Raw genomic sequence first — 26271 nt, 5'->3', positions numbered from 1 at the left:
AAACCAGAATTGTTTTTTGTAAGCTTGTGAGGACATTTGGTCCCCAGACCATAGGGATTACCAGGTACACACACGCACACACACACACACACACACACACACACACACACACACACACACACACACACACACACACACACACACACACACACCACACACACACACACACAAACAGTTACACACTGTCTCACTCACATTCTTGTACAGTCACACAGACTGCTTGCAGTTTACTCTTACAACACTCAGACCCCTTTAGAAACACACACACATGCTGACCATCCGTCTGTACAGTCACGGCTTATACACACAGTGCACAAAGCTCACTGTTTACTCGCATGCTTGGGTTCACTTGGACGTCTGCTGTGGAGAGAGGGGTTCACCACTGGTTTACCAGACCACTGGTCTACACTGATGATCTGTGGACCTGAAGCAGTTCAGATTTTTATTGAGACGAGTGATATCTTCACGTTAAAGTCTTAGCATAAACAAGTCTTTGTGTGTTCACATGGACATGCATTCTCAATGAATGCATTTATTTAGAGATGCTAAATCTATATTATTCTATAAAAGGAGATATTGGGAATATATTTCTGGTTTGCTATGAAGATGATCACTATTCTTCTACACCTGACTGCGTTGTTGGCGAGGACAGCAGGCATTGAAGATTCACCTGTGGATATATTAAAAGATATGAACTCTGTTTATCCTGGAGAATGCAGCTATAACTTCATACTGCCAGAACCTGTGAAGGACACAACAGAAGAACATGATGATGAAGGTAATAGTCTTAAGAAAGAACAGTCATGCGGGAGGCAAAGGCACTTAAATCAGCGAATCAAACACCTGGAGCTTACTTTGGACAGTTACACCCGTCGACTCCAAAGGGTGAGTCAAAATGTTATGTATTGGGTTTTTGTTGACCCACGCATGATTGAATGAATCAAGAAACTCAATTAAATGATTAAAAAAACTGCATGTAAAATGATACAATATGGAATGATATGGATTAATCACATTTATACTGTTTCACAAAATGTAATACTTATGTTGTTTGCATTTTCACTATAATTTGCATTCATTATTTGTATGTTTACTATAAAGTGTCCTTGTTACATGTTACATTACACTGTAAAAAGAATACTGTGAAAAATACAGTAACTTGCTGGCAGCAATTAGCTAGTAAGTTGCTGTATTTCATTTCACAGTATTCTTACTGTAAATGTATCTGCAGTAAAATTAAAATTACTGTAAACTCTTTTAAAGTAATAATCACAGTACTGTATTTCATAACTACTACTGTAATAGGGATTACTGCATTTATTTTGTGTACTGTAAAATGAAGACACTGTTTGTCACAAAAATGCCATTTATTTTATCACTTTAAATTACAAAAATTCATAAATTAAAAATAGCATAGCATACATTTTTTGTGTTACATTTTTTCTGTGAACATCTCAAAACTTTTCTGAACATATACATTTTTTTAATTATGTTAACATTTTTCTGTGAATGTTTCATTTAATTTCAACACTTTTCTGAACATACAAAAACACTTTTTTTCTGAACACAAAAAACAATCAATATTTATTAAAAAGTTGCTGGTAAATTACAAATGCATAAAAGTTAAATGATTTACATTTACAGCAGGATTTCAAACCTGAATATTGTTTTTCTCCAAGACCTTTTTTTCAGAAATAGTATTCTTTTAAATCTGGACATGAACTAGTTGACTTCCTGGGCTGGACTCTACCCTGTAATGAAAGAAATTGACTATTAATGTAAAAGCAAGACAGACGGGTTGATGACATATACATAAAAGTTTACTTCGCAGTGATTTACTTTTAAATAAACAATTTTTATTTTTTTATATGCTCTGTTGGTGGTTTGTGGAGTTTACAGTTAGTGATACAACAGTGAAATTTATGGTAAATATTTGTTAATTTGTGAATGGAAAAGTATTGTTTCACTCGACGCGCCAAACACATATTTTGAAATGACGAACCACACACATGATGGGCTACATACATGTTGTGACAAACGCCCTCGAAAAAAGAAGTCACCGGCTGCCACTGTATTAGACTAGCTGTGCTGCTTTTCTACCTTTTGCATGGCGAGTTAAATTAAACGTTTGATATTTAACAATAGCACAACAGTTCATTTAAAAAAAAAAACACTTTAAGAAGTATTTTACTAATCGGGTAGTTGGTTAAAGAATGAGTACTCAAATATTTGTTCCCATTCTTAGTCAAAACTATATAAAAAAACAGTGCTTACCTCTGGATAAATCCCAATGTAGTGGCTGCCTCATACATAGTATGACGCAAAAAGGCTAGAGCAGAAGTGAAATCACAACCGTCACTCAATTGGAGGAGAACTCTGCCCTCGATGGAAAGCATCCATTTTTTGCCCTCAGATTGGACTCTCCTAAAAAATATTAAATAAAAGTTGACATTGCACAGTATTCAATCTGATATGGTTTACTATTTTACATAAGCAAAATTAATTGAAAACACTAGCCCTACATAACTACCTCTTTCTTTCCTATTAGATCAATAACCACTAGAGAATTTTGGAATATACGTGCAAGATGACATAAAACTTTGTTCACACAGTGACTTGATACAAATACGCTTTATAGATGAAGTAACCCCTAAAATTGGCATCTATTATGTTGAGTGCTGGGATCATACCGAGCATGATGAGCCTTGGAGTGCTTAGCATGGAAATCTGGGCCTCAGCATCTGCTTACTGTAGGTGGAAGTTTCCTGTAACACAAAATAAACAAACAAAAAAATAACTTTTAGAAATCACAAGTACAATATTCATAAGAGTAAAAGTGTGTCAATACTGTACAAAAATAACTTGCATCAACCAAGCGAAAAACAGCTTCTTCCTGTTGCATGGTTTCTGTGCACTTTAACATGTTTGATATATTAATTTATACAACAGTTCTTTCTGGTTCTCGAATCTGATTGGCTAAGAGCTATGCGATATTCTACTGATAACGGCACAGTAACCGCTTCACCTTTCGTATCATTCCGCCACCTAGTGAATGGAGGTCCTTTAAACAGCCTCATCTCTGAATGGAAAAACTGCACGCAAACACGGACAAACACAGACGCGCCGTCTCATTAGTTCACTAGCTCGTTAGGGTTGCTGCGGTGACAGAATTTTCCCACCGGTTAATCAGCACGTGACAAATCCGATGATACCGATATCACCGTGTGGGAGGGGCTTATAAATGCTCATGCAGACGTGCGCATTTTACTTTCACTTTTGAATCCCGCAACTGTTTAAATGCAGCGCTTGCATACGCCCGGCCCAATAAATATTATGACAAAAACGAGTAAGACCATTCAGTTGTAAGTGTTTGCTCTCTCTAACGAAACTAAATGATTTAATTACAAGAAAAATATCAAAACGTTGGTGAAAGAGGGTGTCGCGGTGGGCAAGTGATCTAAAGGGTGAGAGGCTGAAGCACCAGTAATCACCGTTTCACAGACTATCGCGACAAGCCTATAGCTCGTAAATCAGTCTGTGAATCCCAATCGGAAGCGACTATTCCGTCAAAGATCAGCGACTTCCATGTAATGGGACCCTCAGTGTATGTAGATAAAAAGTCTCGTTCTAAGTTAATAAACACATAACGGTTCATTATGAAAGGTCTTTATACACCCCTGATCATATAGTTTTGTATATTATTTTGCATTTCTGTCAAGAGATCCTTCTAAAAATTACACACTGCACCTTTAATGGAAGTTATGTCTTGTCACATCGTGTGGACTTGGAAAGAGGAATGTAAACTATTTTTTTCTGAAGCAATATCTCTTATCAGAACGCGAAAACACAGTGGAACTGCAGGTAAGCACCGCAGCTTTTAAATGTGGACATTGATCATTTATTTTATCGTGACGTGACTATTAAAACATGTTATGAGATATTGCCACTGATATATTTAAAAGCAGCATGCAAAAACATCTCTCTGACACTGATAAATAACCGTTTTATATAGTACTGACAAGAACAAGGTGTAATAATAATCGAGTGCTCGTATCGCGTTAAGAATAAATGGGAAAGCATAGTAACATTGTAAAATTATAGTTTTATTAACTTTCACCTCGCGCCAAAACAATAACAAACACAAAAGACACTAAATATGAATAAGAAAACGATTAATAGTTTCATTATGACACCAAATACTGCTGATTTGATCTCATTTTGACGATCATAAACAAACAAGGCCAACATGAGAGCCAGGGAATATCTGTCAGAAATGAAGCCCAGAGAGGGCGGTGGTCAGCGGGGCGAGTGAACACTGATGTCCGCTCATGCTTTGGTTCTCATTCGTACCGAATCTCACTAAGCAAACGTTCAAACAGGCGCTATCTTTACCAATCGACTGCAGATTTAAATATAATACATATACATTCTCGACTGAACTAGTCCTAAAACTACACTTTGTGACCAAGAAACGGTAAAACAATCGTGAAATTATGAAAAATTTGTGTTATGCTTTCTTTCGAATCGGCCCGCTCCGTTTCCTCAGGCAGCAACGTAAGCGAGCAAGACAAAAAAACGTGAGATTTAAACGAATATCGCGCCAATAAATACAAAAATACACACTTTTAAATTAATTTTGGTTCACAATGCTAACGCTATAATTAAATTAAAGACTGGATAAGTCTTACCTCATATCTCCTCAGCTGCGTTTTCTTTCAGCTCGAGAGACTGGTTTCAGCCTGCGGAGGTCGCACTCGCATACGTCATCAACCCTGGTTTATTTAAGTTACCTGAGCATTAGATTCGCAAGTCATAAGCATATTAAACAATTTACTATTAACTAAGAATAACAGTCAACTTTATAATTGTTAATATTCTGAAACAAGCATTGAGTCACGGCCAATTACTATTATTATTAAATTATTATCCTTCTCTAAACTAATGACGTTATAAAATGTTGCCAAACTAGAAAATATATCGAAATCATGCAGAATTATATATTTGTGGTAATAAAATTACAAAATGCACACACAAGACGGTGAAGTGTGCTGCTCATTCTCTCTCAGTGCACTCTTAAAGTTGAACAAACAGACTTTACAAGAGTAAACTTTGGAATTAAATTAGCAAATTTACCTTTCTGAAGTAAAAATTCAGATGAAAGTGTGGAATCTCGTAGCTTTCCTTGGCTGAAGAAAAAAATCCTTTAGAAATTGCTGTATTGTGATTCACAGGAAAAATATTTTTACTGTAGAATTTACTCGCCGTTGAAAAAAGACCATGATGCTTTGCAGATCTACAGCAACATGCTGTATACAAGTTCTACAGTAAGCATTTGCTCATTTTACAGTAATAATGCTGTGAAAACTACAGAAATTTGTTACAGTGTACTATAGTAATCAGTGGCGGCCGGTGACTTATTTATTCGAGGGCGCACGATGCGAAGTTCGTCACAATGTGTGTGGTTCGTCAAAATATGTGTTCTGCGCGTCGAGTGAACCTATGTGCATCACGTGTCTTGTCAAAATAATTGCCTGCTTGCGTTTGCCAGATACTCTTATAATCTCATGCGTAATCAGATTTTACTGTTAATGGAGTGTCTTGCATGTATATTGTGAACGTGAGCGTCTCTTTTATCATAAACGGTTTTGGCGCGTGTGCAGCAGACACTTATTTCGACAAAACACCTGATGCACATGGCTCACATGACGCAACAAACACACACCTTGAAAACACTCCCAACACACATAACACTCCCAACACATATTTTGAATTTGCACCCCTTTGGAAGAGCAGTCACGAGCTGCCACTGATAGTAATAATACTACACAATCTAAAATGTCATACTGATTTGCTTTCTGTTCATCAAAAGCTCCTTTAGCGTTTTAGATGCCATATGCCTGAATTGGAAAATAATTTTTTGCCCGCATTTCAAATCCCAGTGAGCCAAACCAGCCAACAGTAAGGTTGATATGAGCTTTCAATCATCCCAGGATGCATACAATGCATCCAGATCATTTTGAAAATGCATCTTTTTTCCACGTTTTGGCCTTTCTTCCACATTGAAGCAAACACATAATATGGAGGTGTGTGTATGTTTGTTTTGGATGTTCTATCATGGACAGCGGGCTCGCTGAAAACCTTTGATAATGCATTTACATTTATGCATTTGTCAGATGCTTTTATCCAAAGCGACTTACAGTGCATTACAAGGTACAGCTGTGAACAAAAATATTGGCACCCTTGGTAAATATGAGCAAAGAAAGCTGTGAAAATAAATGTACAATCTTTCTCCCTTTGAGCTGTAATTAAAAAAAAACAACAACATAAAAATGCATTTTATTGAAGTAAAACACTTGAAAGTACGGGGAAAATTACATTATGAAATAAATGCTTTTCTCTAATATGTACTGAACACCTTTATTGCGGCCCCTAGACATTTTTATGAGTAAAATATCTCTGAATTATATTCCCATTGATATTAACATTTTCTTAGCAAACCAAGGTGAGTAGAAACATGGTGTTGTCCAATCATGGTTTCTGTTTCACAGGAAAATAAGTATTAAGTAACACAAAGCCCTTTCAAATATTTCTTTTTGTAAATTGAAGATAAAAAGCAAATACAATACAGATTTTTTTTTAAAGCTTTCTTTGCTCATATTTACCAAAATTACCAATATTTGTGTCCACAACTGTATGCATTGTTTCATCAGTACATTCGAACCCATGACCTTTGCGCTGTTATCACAAAGTGGATGGTTAATAAAATAAACAAAACACTGTAAAAAAATTCTGTAGAAATTACAGCATTACTGGGTATTAGTGGCAACTAGCTGCCAGTAACTTACTGTAGATTTTACATTTATATTTACTGGAAACAGTTTGTTTAAAGGTGACATAGAATGATTGAACGGGGTATTTATCCTTGTTCTGTGATGTGACATGTAGACAAAAATGTTTTTGTTTGGGTCTGTAATGCCTTAGAAGCTTCCTAAAAACCTCTCTCAGATAGCTCTATGGGGGATTTTAAACAAGTGGTTTTGCACCTATTTGGCTCCCCCTACTGGCTTAACTTGCAATCTCATTACTGATTGGCTGACTTTGCTGCCACTCAAAAAATGTAGCCAATTATTTTAAAGTGGAGGGGCAGTTAGATGCCTGTGATGTCATAAGCATCAGTTTTTCAGATTGGGCTGTTTTCTGGCTGACATTTCTAAAAGAGGAATTTCTGTGAGACTGAGATGTTTAGCATGTTTAGCACTTTTTGTATGTTCGTGAATGTGGGTAGACTACCATTATTCAACAAAGACAAGGTAAAAATGGGTTTTCATTCTCTGTCCCCTTTAAAGTAAAATGAACATGAAACATTTTCAGTCTTTATCTTCTACATTATGTTACTGGCAACCAGCTGCATAATTAATTTAAAGCTATTTTTTTTACAGTGAATCTCTCATCAATTAATCTTGCAAAATTTGTTGCAATTTGATGATGCAATAATAATCCCTAATGCTATGCTCTTATGCGTCAACTGTATGTGGTTTACTCTATGTAGCTCTTCAACCTTTATATACAGTGATTTCAGTGCCGTCCTTTGTGTCTCTGTAGCTTACATTTATCTCTGAAAGTGCACTAATGCTTTTCATCTGGGGTCTGTAATGTCTTGACCCTTTCCTTTTCTTCACAGCCTCAGGTCTCTTTACACTGACATCCCAGCATGCTTTAAAACAGATCGTGACTTGTTTAATCTCCTCCTGAAGCTATTTGGTCCAGCTAGCACATCCTATAACTGGGACGCATGACACTTGATAAACCCATGCTGTGACAACACTTTAGCTGAGTGTTATACGCAGGCTAAGAGGGCATACAGCTATCACATCAATGTAATGAGTATTTATACATCTTGGACTCCATCTCAGTGAGAGCAGCTGGAAATATCTCTTCCTGTAAACACTGAATAAAGTACTGATAAGAATGTGCCAGTGTGGTGTCTGAATCAGTTCTCTGAGGGTTATGTTTGGGTTATCTTAGTGATTACAGACTGTAAATGTAAATACAAGCATAATCACATGCTTTTATTAATGCTGTAGACTTGTACGATAAGAGCTTAGCTTGGAAATTTCAAATAGCACTATGAAATGTAGCTACATTATGTATGTTGGAAAGATGCTAGCTACAGTAACTTGCATTTCATAAAGTACCCATACGCCAGAAATTTTAATTTTTTAAAATATCTTTCAAAATATACAAAAAATGGCCCAAATATATATTTGCGTGATTATATTTTGGAATATATTTACAAAATATATTTTCACCTATATATTTCTTGGCCATTTTTTGTATATTTTAAAAATATTTAAAAAGTAAATACATTTTAAAGCATTAAAAAAATATTAAGCCCTCCAAATATTTCAATCCAAGGAAATATATTCTTGTCATATTTGAAGAAAAACTTTGTTTATGCTACAAACCTGTAAACATAACAGTTTAAAAAAATTATTTTTTGTGATATGGGATGTAAAATTGGTATGTAAAATGTATTTGCTTCCCCATGAAATACAATGCCACCTCTGTCAAAAATGAAATAATGATATGGACTGAATGCTCTCGGCACGTATCATATGTTCATCAAATATTGTACTTTTGCTTCAAATTTACTTAATCCCGACCTCGCTCAGGCCATTCAGAAATACCGGTTTGTTGATGATTTTATGGTGTCTGTACGTCACAGTGCAAGTTTTTTTTTAGGTTTACTGATTTTTATGCCTTTTTAAAGCTATTTCATGGCACTTCTTACGTATTTTATAAGGTGGCTAATTCGTATGAATTCATACAACCACATTCGTACAATTTTTGTACTATTTGTTTTGCCCTTGTGACGTTGGGGTTAGTGGTGGGGTTTTGCTATTGTTTTTATGATAATCGTATGTGTTTGTAGGATTGACTTTGTACAAATTCATTTAATTCTCGTGGGATCAGGTTGGCCTTTTACTCTTATTGAGTATTCCTTGACGGTCACAAGTGTCCCAGTATTTTAATTCCCACCTCTATATCTATCTATATCTACCTATAGGCCGTTTCATCGGACGCTTGTGCGGTGACGCGATACACGCGTCTGGTCCGAACTTTACTTCCGATTTCAGTTTTTTAATGGTCTGACTATTTGCTAAACTGAACTCTTGAACAAATACCTCGTCGAAAATAACAAATGTTGTGGTTTCCCATGTACTCTACATGTTGTTTTTTTGCTTGTTATATAAATAAACTACGTTTAAAGTACTTTGTTGTATTTATTCTTAGCGGAGTTTACTGGAAGTTTGTGTTGACCACGGACACCGCTTGTTTATGTTGTTACTGCTGAAACCGTCTATATCTATAAGTGAATCGAGCAAACAAGGGCTGCATGATAAATTGCATCTCATCAGTAAAGCTGGTTCCTAGTAGTACATCCCCATCACCTTCTTTCAGATGGAGTGACATTTACTACACAAACCCTTAAGCAGTGTTGGGTGTAACTAATTACTAAGTAATTACTGTAATTTAATTACGTTTTCCTTGAAAACGATAAGTAAGGGATTATTCTTATTTTTCCAGTAATTGAATTACAGTTACTTCTGATATAATTAAACTAAATACTGTGTATGGACTGGAGAACAAGTATATATAAATCAATAGTGGATGCTGACTTTTTGTGACTTTAGCTTATTTACTGTATCCCTCAGAGTTAGCTATGTCTCATATGACCTTGTTATTTGTATACAAATCACAACATATAAATAGGAAAATGTTGTCACTTATTGAGAGCAGTAGCTGGAGCCATTTACTTCCAGTCTTTGTGCTAAGCTAGGCTAGCGGTGGGTGCGTCAGACAGAGTTACGGGACGCACTTAGATGAAAAGGGTGGACTTATCTAACTCTGGGGGATACGGCGAATAAGCTAAAGTCCCAAAAAGTTGCCGTGTTCCTTTAAATACTTTGGTGAGTTCATAAGAATAATGGTAACACTCTAGTGTAGTTTCTAATTTCTCACTATTAACTAGTTGGTTGTTTATAAGCAATAATATTACTGAGGTATTGTCTGTTTATTAATACATAAAAACACACAATACACACAATAATGCCTGATTCTGCAAAACCTTATTCTACATCCTTAATCAACCAATTCCTGCCAATACTTAAACTTATTAATTACTTTACTAAGTATTAATAAGCAGTAATTAGGAGTAAATGGAACCAAAAGTAGTTAATAATTAGTTAATAGTGAGAATTGGACCTTTGTTCACTATAGTTTATCCCCATGCCCTCTCAGAAATGAATTATGATAGATCTGGGCCTCAAATTAAAAAGCATTTCACAAGAAGACATTAATAATGAGACTTTGGGCGTTTGCGGTATTACGGTGGAGATCCCTTATTGATTTTCTCGGTTTGGTTCCCACAGTTTGACATGAGAACATTGACAGGATAATGTGATGAATGTGGTCTCATGCAGGGTGTAAGTAGCTAGTTGCCCCAAAAGTACAGCTGCAAGTATTCAGACATACTGTGTGTGACATTAAATATGAAGACCACTGTGAATGAAGACCTCTTGAGAATGTAAACTGAATGTTTTCTTTACTTTCTCTCTCTCTGCCTGTACTGTACTGTACTGTACGTGTTTGCATGTAGATTGAGGTCTATATAAAGGACAGCCTGACAGATAACACAATGCACCTGTGGAATAACGCTGTACATAGTGATATGACAGCCATGCTGGATCTTGGCACCAGATTGCTTTCCCAGTCAACCCAATACATGAGGACACTAACAGAAATGGAGACACAGGTGTGACCGCACATCCATGATCACCCAATGCATTTTAGTTATTAATATCTACCTTGAAATAATTGCGTATGATGGAATGTTTATTATATGTCCTTGTAAAACAGGTTTTTAATCTTGAGATCCAATCATTGGAAAGCTCCCTGTCCTCTGGCAAACTTGAGAACAAACTTCACCGGCAAACCAATGAGATCCATCAACTCCAGGACACCACAGAGTAAAGTATTACACACTGACACAATACTGAAATAAAGCAAACTGTTCAACTTTTGGGTAATGCGTGGGCAACTGACCAGGTTTATAAGGTTTCTAGTTTTCTTATTCTGTGACTACAGCACCCTACAGCAGCGCATGTGTGACATGGAGATGCATCAAAGCGCAGAACTGAGCTTGGTAAAAAGCGAGCAGACTGAGCTCCAGAGACTCCTGGTTTCCCAGAGCTCCTCCATACAGAACCTGAAGCTGGATCTAGAGCTGATCATCGCCAACAACAGCGCCCTCTATCAGGAACAAATGCAATTACGTAGTACCATCAATGATCTGCTTCAAATCTGCTCCAAGAACAAAGGTTCAAACTAAGTCAATATATTTCTGTATCTATATCACTGTTGAAAAACATATCAGTTCACTTATTGTGTGTATGTCTTATTTTCAATCACTTTAATTCTATTATCATTTATAAGCATTAAATGTATTGACACTGCACTGTCAGCATCAGCTTTTGAAAAGCCCATATCAGTTAATTCATAGCCTAGCTTTGGCTGAACTTTATGAGCCAAGATACACTCTGGTTGCACTGACAATTTTGTCACATCACATGAAATGAATTTCTTTCTGTTGAACTGCTTTACATCATGTAGACTTCATATCTGGCTAGCCTACTGTACATCACAATTGTGTCGACTGTTAATCATCTCTTTTGATGCCAAGTTTTCCTTGGATCACAAACAGTGTGGTGTGTGAGAAGCCACAGATATACACTTCCCATGACCAATCCAACATTCACATACTGCAAGAAACTCAGAGCTAATTTCATATTTGGAGACATACTTTTAGCATAGCAAAATCCATTGAATCTGATTAGACCATTAACATTGCGCTAAAAAAATAACCAAAGAGTTTCGATATTTTTCCTATTTAAAACTTGACTCTTCTGTAGTTACATCGTGTACTAAGCTGACAGAAAATTAAAAGTTGTGATTTTCTAGGCAGATATGGCTATGAACTATACTCTCATTCTGGAGTAATAATCAAAGACTTTGCTGCTGTAACATGACTGCAGGAGGCGCAATGATATTACGCAGTGCCCAAAATAGTCCCCTCCTATTAAAAGTTACTAAGGATTATGCTAAGCTATGCTAAAAGTGGTACTGCCAGACCCGGAGATCGGCTGAATGGATTCCAAAACTGTAAAAATCAAATGTTTACGAAAATGAGCATATTTTCAAAAAAGTGGAGTGTCCCTTTAACATATAATGACAGATGTATCATGGTTAAAAATGGGCATTTGGTCATTAAATTATTTTCCTCTTTCAGTATATTAAAATCATTTAATTCATTCCTATTCTCCTGTTCCTAAATATGCAAAGATAAAGATTAAAGGAATGTTCAGAAGTTTTTTTTTTTTTAAAGTGATCAACAACTTCGACTTTGTGATACTTGTTGCAGAGAATTTACACACCCCATCTTTAATTTTTGTTCATCTCTTTGTTTGTAAGCAGTGCGTTCAAATGTTTTTAAAGAAAATACAAAGACTGTGCCGAACTCTTCAGGGCTGGATTTACAGAGAGTGGAATTTACACCATCTACATTAACATGCATGACACGCATAAGGTCAGTGAGTCTAATAACAGTACAGAGCAAACTGTTTTACATGTCTCGTGCATTTTAATAAAGCATGAGATGTTTATGTTTCAACTCAAATCAAGACATCAAAACTCTTTTTATAAAGTTTGGTTTGCTGTAATTATGCTTTTCTTAACTTTGCATGAATATTTTTCTGTGACATGAGCGATGACTATAAAGGAGAACCAAACATATTTATTGCTGAGTTTATTTTAATCTGCAAAGCATCACGTACTATACTAAACTCAGGTCTGGTACTAAACCTTTAATAGCTGCAATAAGAATTTTGCAAATAAAACCAAATACATTTCAGTAAAATTGTGGATTTTTTGCTGAAGGGATATTTCACCCAAAACTGAAAATTCTTTCATCATTTTCTCTGACTTCCAAGTGGGAGAGATGCTATGGAAGTCAATGGGGCCCCATGACCGTTACAAACATTTTTCAAAATATCTTCATTTGTTTTTAGCAAAACAAAGACATTTATTTAGGTTTGGGACAACTTGAGGGTAGGGGAGAGCGGGGTAAGTTGTCACACGGGTAAGTTGTCACACTGTTAATAACTCCAACACTAGAGGCTCTATCTCAAAAATCAAATAGCCACTTTATGTGACTTCTTCTTCTATAGTCAACTTCCTGTTCACATGTGGTCAAGATCACTGTAATCTGAGGTTAGCACAATTTTCTTATTTTTCTGCTTAAAAAGTACAAAAAAAATCACTTTACATTTTATGCAATACAACTTTGTTAGGTGTGAATGTTTAAAATGATTATTTTGCACAAAATAGAGGAGACCGTAAAGTGTCTTTTGATACTTTAGCTAAAGTGATATGATGAGCTAAACTTGAGATTTAGACAACATTAGCACACAAGTAAGTATGGGGCAAGGTGTCTCAATGACTTTGGGGCAAGTCGTCACATCTGACAACTTGCCCCTGTACAAACAAACACATCGAACATGCTCAGAAAACATGATATAGAAAAGAATAAGCCTCAATCTAGCAAAAAGCTGTTTCAAAAGAAAGGGAAGCAGAAATCTGGACCTATGAAAAACAAGGCAGCTAAAAGAAGAAAAATCATGCAAGAGTCATCATCAGATGATGAAGAGTGCTTCTGCCTCGTCTGTGTAGAGCCATTTTCAAAGAGTCGTCCAAAGGAGACCTGGGTAAAATGTGTAAAATGCAACAATTGGGCCCATGCACCTCAGGCCAGGCAATTTATGAGTGTCAGAATTGTGATACTGGAGATGAGTCCTATTAGTCATACAGGGCATCTGTTTTTTTCAGAGGTTAAACATGTTAAGTTAATCAAGATATCTGCATCGTACCATTCAGTTATCTGGTTTTATGTGAAAGCCATAGAACATTTGAACCAAAGTTCAAAGTAAAGTGGTCTTGCCACTTAATTGAAATGTGCATTATTTGGATTGAAATAATTGTTTTTCCAGATTCTCCAGGCACGGATGTTTATATTTCCAGTTTGGTTTGAGTTTAAAAATTAAAATCAATATTCACAATTAAGTAGTTGTGTTCTTATTTTTAGATAATCTAGTGTGACAACTTACCCGCCCTAGTGTGACAACTTACCCTCCGATGGGGCAAATTGTCACAAGTGCACAGTCACTATTCAACAGTCTACAACTCTGTAATGAGATAAGATATAAAGATGTTATGAATACAACATATGTGCCCAAGACTTCCTTCTTTCATTTGGTATGAGATTTATACCATTTTGATGTATGGTGCTCAGTAAATGTTAGACAGTGTGAAAAGTGTGACAACATACCCCGCTCTCCCCTAATTATTAAACGGTTACTTCCAATCCTTGATTCTGATTGGTCAATAGCTGTACTTTATTCACGATAAAACACGGCTATGACCGCTTTACCCAACGGTTCTATTTATCACTGCGCCCTTAGCAACATCCTTACCAACCACACGTATCAGTTTGAAAACAGTTTTTTTTTTAGCTTTCATGCAGTTACACATTGAAACGTTGTTGTTTACAGTCAGGGACTATTTTTTTCCAGCGGAAGGAATGCTTTTATTGATTTAACTTCATGAAAGTTGCACTACTAATTTTTTTTTACTTTAATATTGTGTGGTACCTGTTTTATAAAAGCAATAAGGTACCAGAGGCAAGTGCTGTATTGTGGATAAGTAATGGCTGAAGGGCGTTGTTAGGCACGAAGTGAAGTGCCTGCGTGATACAGCACAGCCTCTCGTACCTTATTGCTTCATAAATGATGGCAGAATTTTCATTATTTGGTGACAAATCCCTTTAAAGGGGACAGAGAATGAAAAACCATTTTTACCTTGTCTTTGTGGAATAATGGTAGTCTACCCACATTCACAAACATACAAAAAGTCCTAAACATGCTTAACATCTGAGTCTCATAGAAATTCCTCTTTTAGAAATGTCAGCCAGAAAACAGCCCAATCTGAAAAACTGATGCTTATGACATCACAGGCATCTAACTGCCCCTCCACTTTAAAATAATTTTTTGAGTGGCAGCAAAGTCAGCCAATCAGTAATGAGATTGCAAGTTAAGCCAGTAGGGGGAGCCAAATAGGTGCAAAACCACTTGTTTAAAATCCCCCACCCTAATAGAGCTATCTGAGAGAGGTTTTTAGGAAACTTCTAAGGCATTACAGACCCAAACAAACATTTTTTTGTCTACATGTCACATCACAGAACAAGGATAAATACTCCGTTCAACCATTCTATGTCACCTTTAATCACTGCTATGCAAACAGCACCTTTCTGTAGTAACTATTGCAAGCATGGACACATTGGCAATTTAGATTCTACTAGTTTCTATTTTCTTTATTTTTATTTGTATATATTCTTATATTTCTTAATATTATTTCTTTCAGGTGTTGTTTTCTTGTCACAAGTAAACAGCTAAACAGTATGAACTTGAGATGAACTTGTGCTCACACAGTTTGACAGCAGACATCATCTATCCTGACCTCACAGTTGCTTAAACCATTAATCTTATATTTTTGTTCACACATACAATCAGATAGAACTTTTTCATATTTTACAGAGAAAGACTGAGATTGTGAAAGCGACTGTTTGTTTGTTGACCATGTATTTGTTTTGGTTTACCCTTTTGAGTACTTGGCTTAAAGTAGATCTTTATGCCAAAGTGTTTAACAGCTCAGTATCAGGTTGACTGCACAGGAAAAGTAAGAGTTGGAAAAACTCCTGGCTGAACTCTCTGGATAACAGCTGGTTGATTCTGTACTCTGCATGCCAGGGTTTTTAAATTATATAAGTTAGTGTTAGTGGGATGCCCATTATTACTGTACACGTGACCTGGTCAGTGCAAAATGGTGCAGTGTTGGATCACAGTTTGGTTAGGTTGGTTTAGTTAACTACTCTGAAAACATTCTCTGGTTGCAAACGATTGAATTAAGTTTTCTTAAAAAAAAAAAAAGTTGGATCTTTTAATTACTGTTCATTTCATTAAAAAAAAAACCTAATTTAATCATGTGCAACCAATGTCCAGAAGTTTTTTTTTTCAGTGAACAAAACATTTTCCATTATTTCCAAAATTGCATATACAAATTTTTATACTACTCTTTTTATGCACATTTTTAATTTATGGTGATAGTATCAGATTTTGGGAGTGTGGATGTCAGAGACTTGCCGTGTCTTATCTTCCGCTTCCAGGTCTATTGCAACATGGAGAGTGCTGGTGGGGGCTGGACCGTTATCCAACACCGAAAAGATGGAACGCTGGACTTCCACAGAACCTGGAAAGAGTATAAAATGGTACAGTTCTGTGCCCTGATGGGTGGGCAAAGAAATGATAGGCAGATTTAGCAGTGCTGATTGAGGTCTGGCAAAGCTCCCAGAAGTGACTACAGAGTTGAAGATTGGCCTGGCACAAATAAAGAATCACATAGCTGCCATCTCATTCTGGCTCATAAAGAGGACATGATTTTCCTGTTTTATGCACAGGCCTATCCTCACTATTCATTGACAATATCTCCATGATAAAGTGCAGCTGTTGCAAAACAAATCCTATTACAAAGTCTCCCTTGTTACTGAGATTTTTGGCTGATTATACCAAATCTGTATTCTCTAAATTATAAAGCTAAGTGATAAATCGACACATCTGTCAAAAATATTGACCGAATGCTTTTGGCATGTATTATACGGAATAAAATACTTTCACTTCAAATCCGCTTAATCCCGGCCTCAGGCCATTCAGAAATACCACTTTGTTGGCAGCATTCGTGCTAAACGCCACATTGATTTTTCACAAAAGATGAACTGGTTGAACAACATCGTGCAAAATGACTGTGGATCATTCACATTAAAACTTGGGTCTCTTGTAAGTACTTGGACCTGTAAATGGCAGTCAAATGGATCACAGCGCCCCCTAATGTGTGGTTTTTGCCAAAAAGCTTGCCTGCACTTGGAGCAGGGGTGGGCATTCCTAGTCCTGGAGGGCCACCCTCCTGCAAAGTTTATTTCCAACCTAATTAAACACACCTGAATGTAATTTTCAAGTTATCCTGCAACCTTTGATTAGATATTTCAGGTGTTTGATTAGACTTGGAGCTAAACTTTGCATGACCGAGGCCCTCCGGTACCAGGAATGCCCACCACAGGTTTAGAGAGTTTTTCAGTGAAAGACTTTTGTCAAATACCAATGAAATGACTAAAGTGACATTTGTGAAAATAAGGCATTTCATTGGCATTAAAGTTACCAAACCTAAACATAAGCGCCTGATAGAAAATAATAATTTAGAGGGTTTTGCATATGAACACCTTAAATATTTGATTACATGATAAATGCATATACGGTATTGTTATTTTAAACAAATGTGTGTGTTTGTGAATGTGTATTTCAGGGCTTTGGTAGTTTGTCCGGAGAACACTGGCTGGGAAACGAGTTTGTGAACAAGTTAACCAGTCAGAAGCAGTACGCTCTTAGAGTCGAGCTGGTGGACTGGGAGGGCAAGATGGCTTTCTCACAGTATGACAAGTTTAACCTGGGCAGTGAGAAACAAAACTACAGGTAACCGTGAGCTCAAATTGTGACAAACTCAAAGATAATAAATAAAGCTGTCTGACTGACAAAACATTCAGTAGGCATCCAGACTGCAAGATGGTGCCCCAGCAAAAAATGTTGGAAGACATCTAATAGCCATCCAAACACAATCCAGATGTCTAGGCTAAAACAAGGCAAAATTTGTCTATGAAAATTAATAAATGTCTAATACACGATAAACCACAAATAAATGAATTAATAAATAAAAAACACACACACATTGTAATCACTGTTGACTTTCCTTACATGATGCAATATCACATTTTGTTATCACACAAGTTATTTCGGGAAAAATTCTAATTTATTTTATTTAGAATACTCATAAACAGACTATATCGGATCTATAGACAGTGAAATGTGAAATTATCTGTAAGCGTTATCCACCTGTGTTGCTTAATCTTTAAAACATGTAGTTTTTTGTGCTACGTGATCAGGCTGAGGCATGACTGAGACTCTATAAGCTGCCTCTCATACCAAACCAAATAGTGTGTAATAAGATAATTTACATCCTCATACCCTCTAATGACATTATTTATTCACGTACATCAAAACAAACACTCAGGCATTCAGACTGACTTTATTGCTGTCACTTATATCTTAACATATTTTTTTGAGTGTTTTGTTTTGTTTGTTTGTTTTCTCTGTCAATCTTTACCGTAATGCATGTGCACATAAAAACATGACATTCTTTAAGTGAACAAAGACCTGTTGCGGGAAACCATACGTCTAAATTCCCAAGATAAAGTGTGGAATTAAGGTGCACTGTGTAGTTCCAGTCAGTGTCTTTTTTTAGAGCGTGCCAGACATTTTTCTGTCCTCTATGAAGTTTTGAAAAACTGTGAAATGCCTCTTTGTCTCTCTATGAACCGTTCTCACGGGCTGCGTTCTTGCATGTAGACACACAATGGTATGAAACAGGTGTACCAAAACAAATTTTTAAAAGTCAGACATTTTGTCTGCCTGTTTTTTTATATTTGCCGTTTTTTATATACGGTGTGAACGTATCAGATGAAGTTTTTTTTTTTATAGTGCTTTATGTTTACAATTTAATTGATTAATTCAGTAACGCATCAGTAAAAATTCAGTAAATCCATGCGTGTCTGGTTTTTGGTTGATTTAACTTGGAGGTGTTAGTTATCTCTTTGTGCTTGCTGGTGTTTTGGTTCGGGTTGACTCAGTATTTCGGGGCAGCAGTGTGGCTTACTGTGTCAGTTCAGAAAAGAAGTCAAAAAGTACACATTTGAACCTAAACAGTTTATATTAGTAACTCAAAAGTACATATATCTGTAATGGTACACAGTATTTGGACCACTTTAAAGGGTACTGTCCCATGACAGCATTTTTCTTAGTGTAGAGCTTAATTGTCCTGCTTTAAAATATGTCAAGATGCATAACAGGCGAACGGGTTTCTTCTACTGTAGCATGTTTAAATAGCACAATATTACTGTATGTGATTAACCCTTTACTTTTTGTCACATTCACTCCATCTTTCTCTGTCAGGCTGTTCCTGAAAAGCTACAGTGGGACTGCTGGCAGACAAAGCAGTTTGGTGATAAATGGGGCTGATTTTAGCACAAAAGACGTGGATAATGACAACTGCATGTGCAAGTGTGCAGTCCTGCTCACAGGCGGTAAGCAACCTGACAGAATGTAATGCAGGGCAAAGCTGGCACAAAACTTAGAGCTGTAAAAATCCTGCTAACATTGGGAATAAAAGCCGACATCCACCAATCATCTGCTTTTTTGTGAGATACTCACCTTACCCAAAGACACTAAAAGGAAAGCACAATTTGTCTTGCCTGGTACTGGCAAGCAGGTTCATCCAAAAAGAGACATATGACTAAAGATGACCAAAAAAATTACATCTTATCTCTCATCTCTCTCTTTCTCTCTCTATTTTTCTATAGGCTGGTGGTTTGATGCTTGTGGTCCATCTAACCTCAATGGGATGTACTACACCACTGGGCAAAATTCAGGGAAACTTAATGGCATCAAGTGGCACTACTTCAGAGGTCCCAGCTATTCTCTACGTGGCACCACCATGATGATCCGTCCATTAGACTTTTAAGATACACACTGAAAATTCCCAAAGTTACACTTTAGGTTGTAATGTATAACCAGTTTATTTTTGTCGCTTTAAGCCTGTGTGGGAAGGTATGACATATGTTACATTTTTCATGTTGTTTACTTCACACATTATTGTCATTACTTATTTTATTTTCTGTTGTTTGTAATGCTTCCTTAAGTTCATTTCAAATTTACTGGAGTTTCTATTTGGCCAGCAAAAAAGTGCTAAGGGATTTCTAAGTGGGCTACTGACACAAAATTTCCACCAGCTGTAGCCATCAGGCCAAGTATTGGATAAATCAGAATAAATCAGAACATTTAAGTATACAAGTTGAGTCATAATAAATGAAGTGAAATGACACAGGGAATAAGTATTGAACACACTTTATTTAATACTGTGTAGAAAAGCCTTTGTTGGTGATTCTAGCTTCTAGACGCCTCTTGTATGGAGGGACCAGTCATCTGCCTTGCTTAGGAGTGATTCTGGCCCATTCTTCCACACAAATGGTCTTTAAATCTTGAAGGTTCCTTGGGCCTCTTTTATGAACTTTGATCTTCAGTTCTTTCCATATATTTTCTATGGGATTTAGGCCAGGTGATTGACTGGGCCATTCAAGCAACTTGATTTTCTTTCTTTGAAACCACTTCATTTTTTCCTTGGACGTGTGTTTGGGATCATTGTCTTGCTGAAATGTCCACCCTCTTTTCATTTCCAGTTTTCTGGTAGATGGCAGCAGATTTTTTATCCAGAATGTCCCAGTACATTTCTCCATTCATCCTGCCTTCAATAATATGAAGTCTGCAAGTACCCCTTGCTGAAAAGCAGCTCCAAACAATGATGCTTCCACCCTAAAACTGGTGTTCTTGGGGTGGTGGGCAGTGTCATTTCTTCTCCAAACATGGTGTGTAGAATGACTGCAAAAAATTTAATTTTGCTTTCATCTGACCATACTATAGTCTCCCAATATTCCACAGGCTTCTGTCACTGGTGAAAAGCACCCAAAACACCCCAATGACCAGACAAACGAAGGAAATAAAATTTAACAAGTTTTATTAAATATTAAAAACACGTAGGGGTATTTAAATACTTAAAAAAAGGATTTCCAGTCTTTAGCCTTCGCCTCTTGGGCACACACAGGGGAGGGGCATTTAGGTACACTGGGCTCTTGGCTTTGGGCGTACCAGTGAGTATACAGGGAGGTACACTGGGCTCTTAGCTTTGGGCGTACAAGTGAGTATATAGGGAGGTACACTGGGCTCTTGGCTTTGGGCGTACAAGTGAGCATACAGGGAGATACGCTGGGCTCTTAGCTTTGGGCGTACAGGTGAGCATACAGGGAGATACAATGGGCTCTTAGCCTTGGGCATGCAGGTGAGTATACAGGAAGGTACACTGGGCTCTTGGGTCGGCCATCTGAAAGCACTCAACAGACGTATAATCATACACAGAGACAGCACGTATGCTTTTTCCACACAGCAGCCAGTTCAAACTTCCCTCCTTCGATACTCCACACCATATTCACAGCAAATTCTTACTTCATACAGTTGCCACGCCACCACCAGGTGGGAGAAGGGATTATGAGTACAGTCGGGTGTAGATATATATAACAGTTGCCCACCGACACCAGTTCACTTCTTCTAATACAGGGCTTCCTCTTCGGCCTAGGGAGTGATCGCTGACAACATCGGCACAGCACAACACTACAATTCTTCAGGTGTACACACGTCAAAAAGACTCCACACCCACTGCACTCCACACACTCACGGTGAATTAGGGTCAGATCACCCCTCGTTGGGCCGAGAAATCGTCCTGAATAGTCGAAAGGATTGGTGCGGAGGGTGACCAGATAGAAACGTTAAGACCACGACCTTTAAACACACTCCTTCCTCTTCTCAGCTGGTTCCGGCTCACCCACCAATCCTTTTCATGGGTGGGGCCGCTTACACACTGATCAAACACACAGGGAACACACTGGGATACAATATTAGTAAGGGTGTCACTGGCAAGACGACAATTCAACGTACTCACAGATTCGTTGACACTCAATACTTCCCTCTCTCTTCCAGAGGTCTGATGTATACAAGGTCGATAGTACGACAACTTATCCGTTCCTTCCTCCTCTCAATGCGTTTCCGGTGACTTCTCAATGTACACAATCTCTTCACGGTAAATAGTACATGTCAACACAATTACTTCCAAAGGAATGTTTTACCACTTAGCTCCGTGTTTTCTTCAGCCCAATCCTCTGGTTTGACTTTGCCCAGTCTGCAATATCCAGACCAATACGTCTCTCCAAACACACCGATTGCTCCGTCTCACCCACAGCGTTTGCCGGAATAAACTTCACTCCACTCTCGGGTCTTCAGCCCCGTACTCTCTCCGCTTCGTTTTTTTGCGAAACGCCGGATCAACGTGGCTTTGGAGGCTATGTTTCCTCTGCCATTGGCTTCACTCACATCTACTGCTGCGGCTTCCGGCTTTTGTTCACCCATCCCCCTTTTACCGCGTCCCCGCGGCCGCCCAGCGCAAGCTGCGGAACGAGACCGCCCGAAAACAACTCCTCTTCTGGTTTTCTTGATGCCCTATTTATATGCCTCCTCTCCTCAGTAATGTCCAATCATCAATCGCCACGTTCATTCGAACACCTGTTCTTAATAATCACCCGATTTGTTCAGTGCATTGCTTATAGTTTTCTTTGAAACAACAGTACCTGCTGATGCAAGGTCTTCCTGAAGTTCTGCCCGAGTGGTTCTTGGCTCTTGGAGAACTCTCCTGATTATTCTTTGGACTCCTCACTGAACATTCAGCATTCTGGAAATGTGCCTATAATCATTCCCATCAAAATGCTTTTCAATGATAAGATTACGAAGATCTTGAGAAAGTTCTTTGCTTTTACCCATCATGAAGTCTTTCCTGTGTGCCTCCTGGTTAATGAGAAGCCTTAATAGGCCATCATTTAGGACTAAAGCAGCTGATATCAATTAGTACTGCTAGGGGGCAGGGTTTCTTTCTCAATACTATGCCATTTTGCACCTTGTTCTCTTCATGTGTTCGGTGCTTGTTCCCTGTGTCGTTTCACTTTATTTGTTGTGACACAGCTTGTATATTTGAATTTTCTGATTTCTTTGTAATTTATGAATTCAAAATTTGGCTTTTTGGGGTTACGTTTTGGCAAATATTTTCATAGAATAATAAATGTGCATTAATTGTGAAGCATTAGTGGAATTTGTATTATGCAAGCTATATTTTTATACATTTTAAAGCATTTAACTGTACCAAGCTGAGAGAAAATGTGAACAATAAATGCTGAATATTACAGAATGATGTGTGCAGTAACTGTTAGTGGTTGTAATCTAGTGAAACTGTAATGTTTTCAAATGTAATTTGAATAAACTGTTGACAAACAAACCAAGCAAAGTTATTTTCCCTGTCTGACCTAACTTGATTTATAGGCTTTAGAAGAAACGGCTCTTTGTTTGTGCAAATATGTCGCCCTGCAAAAATTAAACTGTATCCTCTAAACACAGCAAAGGTTCATGAAAGTATGAAAGATATCTGAGATAATTGCTGAAAATGTATTAGCTTACTGTAAAAGTGTCTCCCAAATGCAGAAATGTAATCTAAATGTAAATTAACATTTTCTGAAGCTTGAAGCATCTCTCACAGACCATTTGTTGAGTTTCAGGCCCTATTCTGTGCTTAACACATGAAAAGTGGCATGAAACTAGAGTAACATCAAACTTCATCAAACAATATACTGTATCAATATTCATCAAAATCCAAACAGATGTTAACACAAGTACTTGACACTAAGCTTAAATCTTAGTTGATGCACCTGATACTGACAGCATCAAAAATTGTCGGGCATGAGATAGATCGTAACCTTCAACATTTATAGTAATGTATTCTTAACCAGGTGGAGAGGATCCTTGGTGATCAGAGTCATTTTTTGCACTCACAGTATGAACCGCTTCCCACCAAACATGGAATGTCTGGGAGACATTCAGATCATGTCTGTATAACATCCGTTAGTTCAGACCCACTTTTAAACGTCTGCTGGACGTGCAATAGAGGGTCAGTGTCTGGACATCACTCTTGCACCCCTCTTGGATGTCAGTGAACATACCAAAAAGGTTCAGTGTATGAACGTCAGACTATGACTCCTTATGGATGTCTGTGGACGTGCAAAACAGGGTCAGTGTCTGGACGTCACTCTTGCACCCCTCTTGGATGTCTGTGGACATGCCAAAAAGGTTCAGTGTATGAACGTCAGACTACGACCCCTTATGGATGTGTCACAGGTCGGAGCGGACCCGAGATAGCTAAAGGGTCAGAGGGAGAGAGGAGGGGACGGGGCCTTTTGGGGGGTTCCTGCTATCCGTGGCGCCCTCCATATGCTGGAGGCAGAACTTCAGGGGAGTATGATCCAGCTACCGTCTGCAACACAGAATAGTTAATTGGTAATTCACTTCAATTTGTTTCTCTCTCTTTCTCCTTACAGCCAGCTGCTAGCGGTGGGTACAGCGAGTTCTCTTCGCGGACCGGGTCGTCGTTCTCCTCCTTTAAGAGGGCTCAGACTGTAACATAAGATCACACTCCACCTTTGACTGTGATTTTCGTTCTTACTTTCAGGTGACTGGCAGCAGTGGAAACGGTAAGTACTCTTCAGGGAAACTGGTTCGTCGTTCTCCTCTTTTAGAAGGCTCGGGCTGTAACATAAGATCACACTTCACCTTTAACTGTGATTTTCGTTCTTACTTTCAGGTGACTGGCAGCAGTGGAAACGGTAAGTACTCTTCAAGGAAACTGGTTCGTTGTTCTCCTCTTTTAGAGGGCTCGGGCTGTAACATATGATCACACTTCACCTTTAACTGTGATTTTTGTTCTTACTTTCAGGTGACTGGCAGCAGTGGAAACGGTAAGTACTCTTCAGGGAAACTGGTTCATCGTTCTCCTCTTTTAGAGGGCTCGGGCTGTAACATAAGATCACACTTCACCTTTAACTGTGATTTTTGCTCTTACTTTCAGGTGGTGACTAGTAGGGGGCACGGAGGGTAAGTCCTGCGGCGATCTTCCTTTCCAGGGTCTGAATAATGCCCGGGGAAGTAATACGGTCACTGTCGAGCCGAACGCTGCCCTCTCCTGCTTATGCGTAGAACTCTGGACAGGGGCGCACCTTTGAAGAGGCTCCGTGACAGATAGTTAATAGCTTCAGCAGTGGGGTAAGTTTACCCACATGTACATCAACACTCAGAATTGTACTCACAAATGATCTTAATTTCCTGTACCCTCTCTCCACTGTCACCACCGTAATGCACGTCGTCGGACCTGGGACCCTGTAGTGTCTCGCTGGTTTCCAAACTGTATCGCTGCACGGCGAAATATAAACAGGCACTTCACTCGCCACACCGCATCTCCCTCGTTATAACTCAGCCAACTCAGACCTATGATGGTTCCTGACAACAGGTACACAGCACTTCACTGCAATACAATCACGTGTACACACTCACTCTGTAAAATCCAGACTCACCCACAGCACACTTCGGTGAACGTTAAGGCCAGGCCAGGGTCTTTGTGGAGCCGGTCAGAGAATCTGCGGGGCGTTGACGTGAAGGAAGCCAGAGGTTGAACTGTAGCCGTAGTGATACCATTTTCTCTTAATGCTGTTTGGTCCTCGGCTCACCCACCACTCAACTCTGCAATGGGGCTGCTGCTACCGTTGCTGTAGACTCACACACACGTTAATTCCTGATATCTTCAATATACACACGTCATCATACACCTTCTATACTCACGAAGGATGATCACACTTTCTCTCTTCGACCCTTCAGCTCCCCCACTGGTCGATTCCTTCTCCGTGTGATACAAAATTCAGAACACGGTCATCCAACTGTTACATACATATAACTGCAAACAGGCGAGTCAGCATCTCAACCATAACAGAGGTTTATAGATCATACTCATCCAAACCAACGATCTTTAATCTTCGTCTCCAAACTATCCACTTCACTGTTCCAGGAAATATCCACTTCACTGCTCCAGAGAATATCCACTTCACTGCTCCAGAATACCGTTCCGCCACCAGAATACACAGCCCAACTACACAGCCACAACACACGGCAAAAACTCAGCCCTGCAACTGCAACCTTCTCTTCCGTGGCGCTCCTTCAACAAACGCTTTCCACTCCTTCCTTTAGGCTCACTCGGCCGTCTTCTTTCCGCTCGCCTTAGCGATTCCCGGATCAACAGCGCCTGTAGAGGAGTGGACGTTTAATCCGCCCGTGGCGGAGCGGCGCTCACCCCGAAATCAACTTCCCTGCTTTGTGTTTTTGCCAATCTATTTATGTGTCATCTTCACCTTCTCCTCCAATCATGTGTTGCCATCTTAATTCCCCGCACCTGTTTCTCGTAAGCCCCAAATTGTGCTGCCATGGAAACCAGGAAGTAAAAAGGTGTTCGAAAATTTTAGTCCGGGTG

General features: G+C 38.4%; 1 protein-coding gene and 1 long non-coding RNA gene across 2 annotated transcripts; one reads left to right on the top strand and one right to left on the bottom strand.

The window, feature by feature from the left end:
- The first annotated feature begins 257 nt into the window (after positions 1-257).
- On the top strand, positions 258-20059 carry LOC129448725 (angiopoietin-1). The gene is made up of 10 exons (XM_073872712.1): positions 258-885; positions 10661-10816; positions 10921-11030; positions 11149-11381; positions 11497-11551; positions 12556-12646; positions 16337-16438; positions 17527-17693; positions 19227-19357; positions 19634-20059. The coding sequence occupies exons 1-10, from the start codon at positions 601-603 to the stop codon at positions 19792-19794; spliced, it is 1491 nt and encodes a 496-aa protein (XP_073728813.1). The 5' UTR covers positions 258-600; the 3' UTR covers positions 19795-20059.
- LOC129444551 (uncharacterized) lies at positions 1349-5263 on the bottom strand. Its single transcript, XR_012371452.1, has 5 exons — positions 5134-5263; positions 4689-4772; positions 2691-2765; positions 2275-2424; positions 1349-1751 (listed from the first exon to the last, which is right to left on the bottom strand). It is a non-coding gene; the product is annotated as an uncharacterized lncRNA (long non-coding RNA).
- Positions 20060-26271: the final 6212 nt, after the last annotated feature.

This window comes from Misgurnus anguillicaudatus, chromosome 10 (assembly GCF_027580225.2).
Source record: "Misgurnus anguillicaudatus chromosome 10, ASM2758022v2, whole genome shotgun sequence".
NCBI classification, from domain to species: Eukaryota; Metazoa; Chordata; class Actinopteri; order Cypriniformes; family Cobitidae; genus Misgurnus; species Misgurnus anguillicaudatus.
This window is presented reverse-complemented; position numbering and strand designations above follow the sequence as displayed.

Coding starts and splice junctions, on each gene's coding strand:
- LOC129448725 (XM_073872712.1), top strand. CDS start 601: ATGAAGATGATCACTATTCTTCTACACCTGACTGCGTTGTTGGCGAGG. Junction 11,382..11,496: donor AATCTGCTCCAAGAACAAAG/GTTCAAACTAAG, acceptor ATCATTTATAAG/CATTAAATGTATTGACACTG. Junction 11,552..12,555: donor CTTTTGAAAAGCCCATATCA/GTTAATTCATAG, acceptor ATGTTTTTAAAG/AAAATACAAAGACTGTGCCG.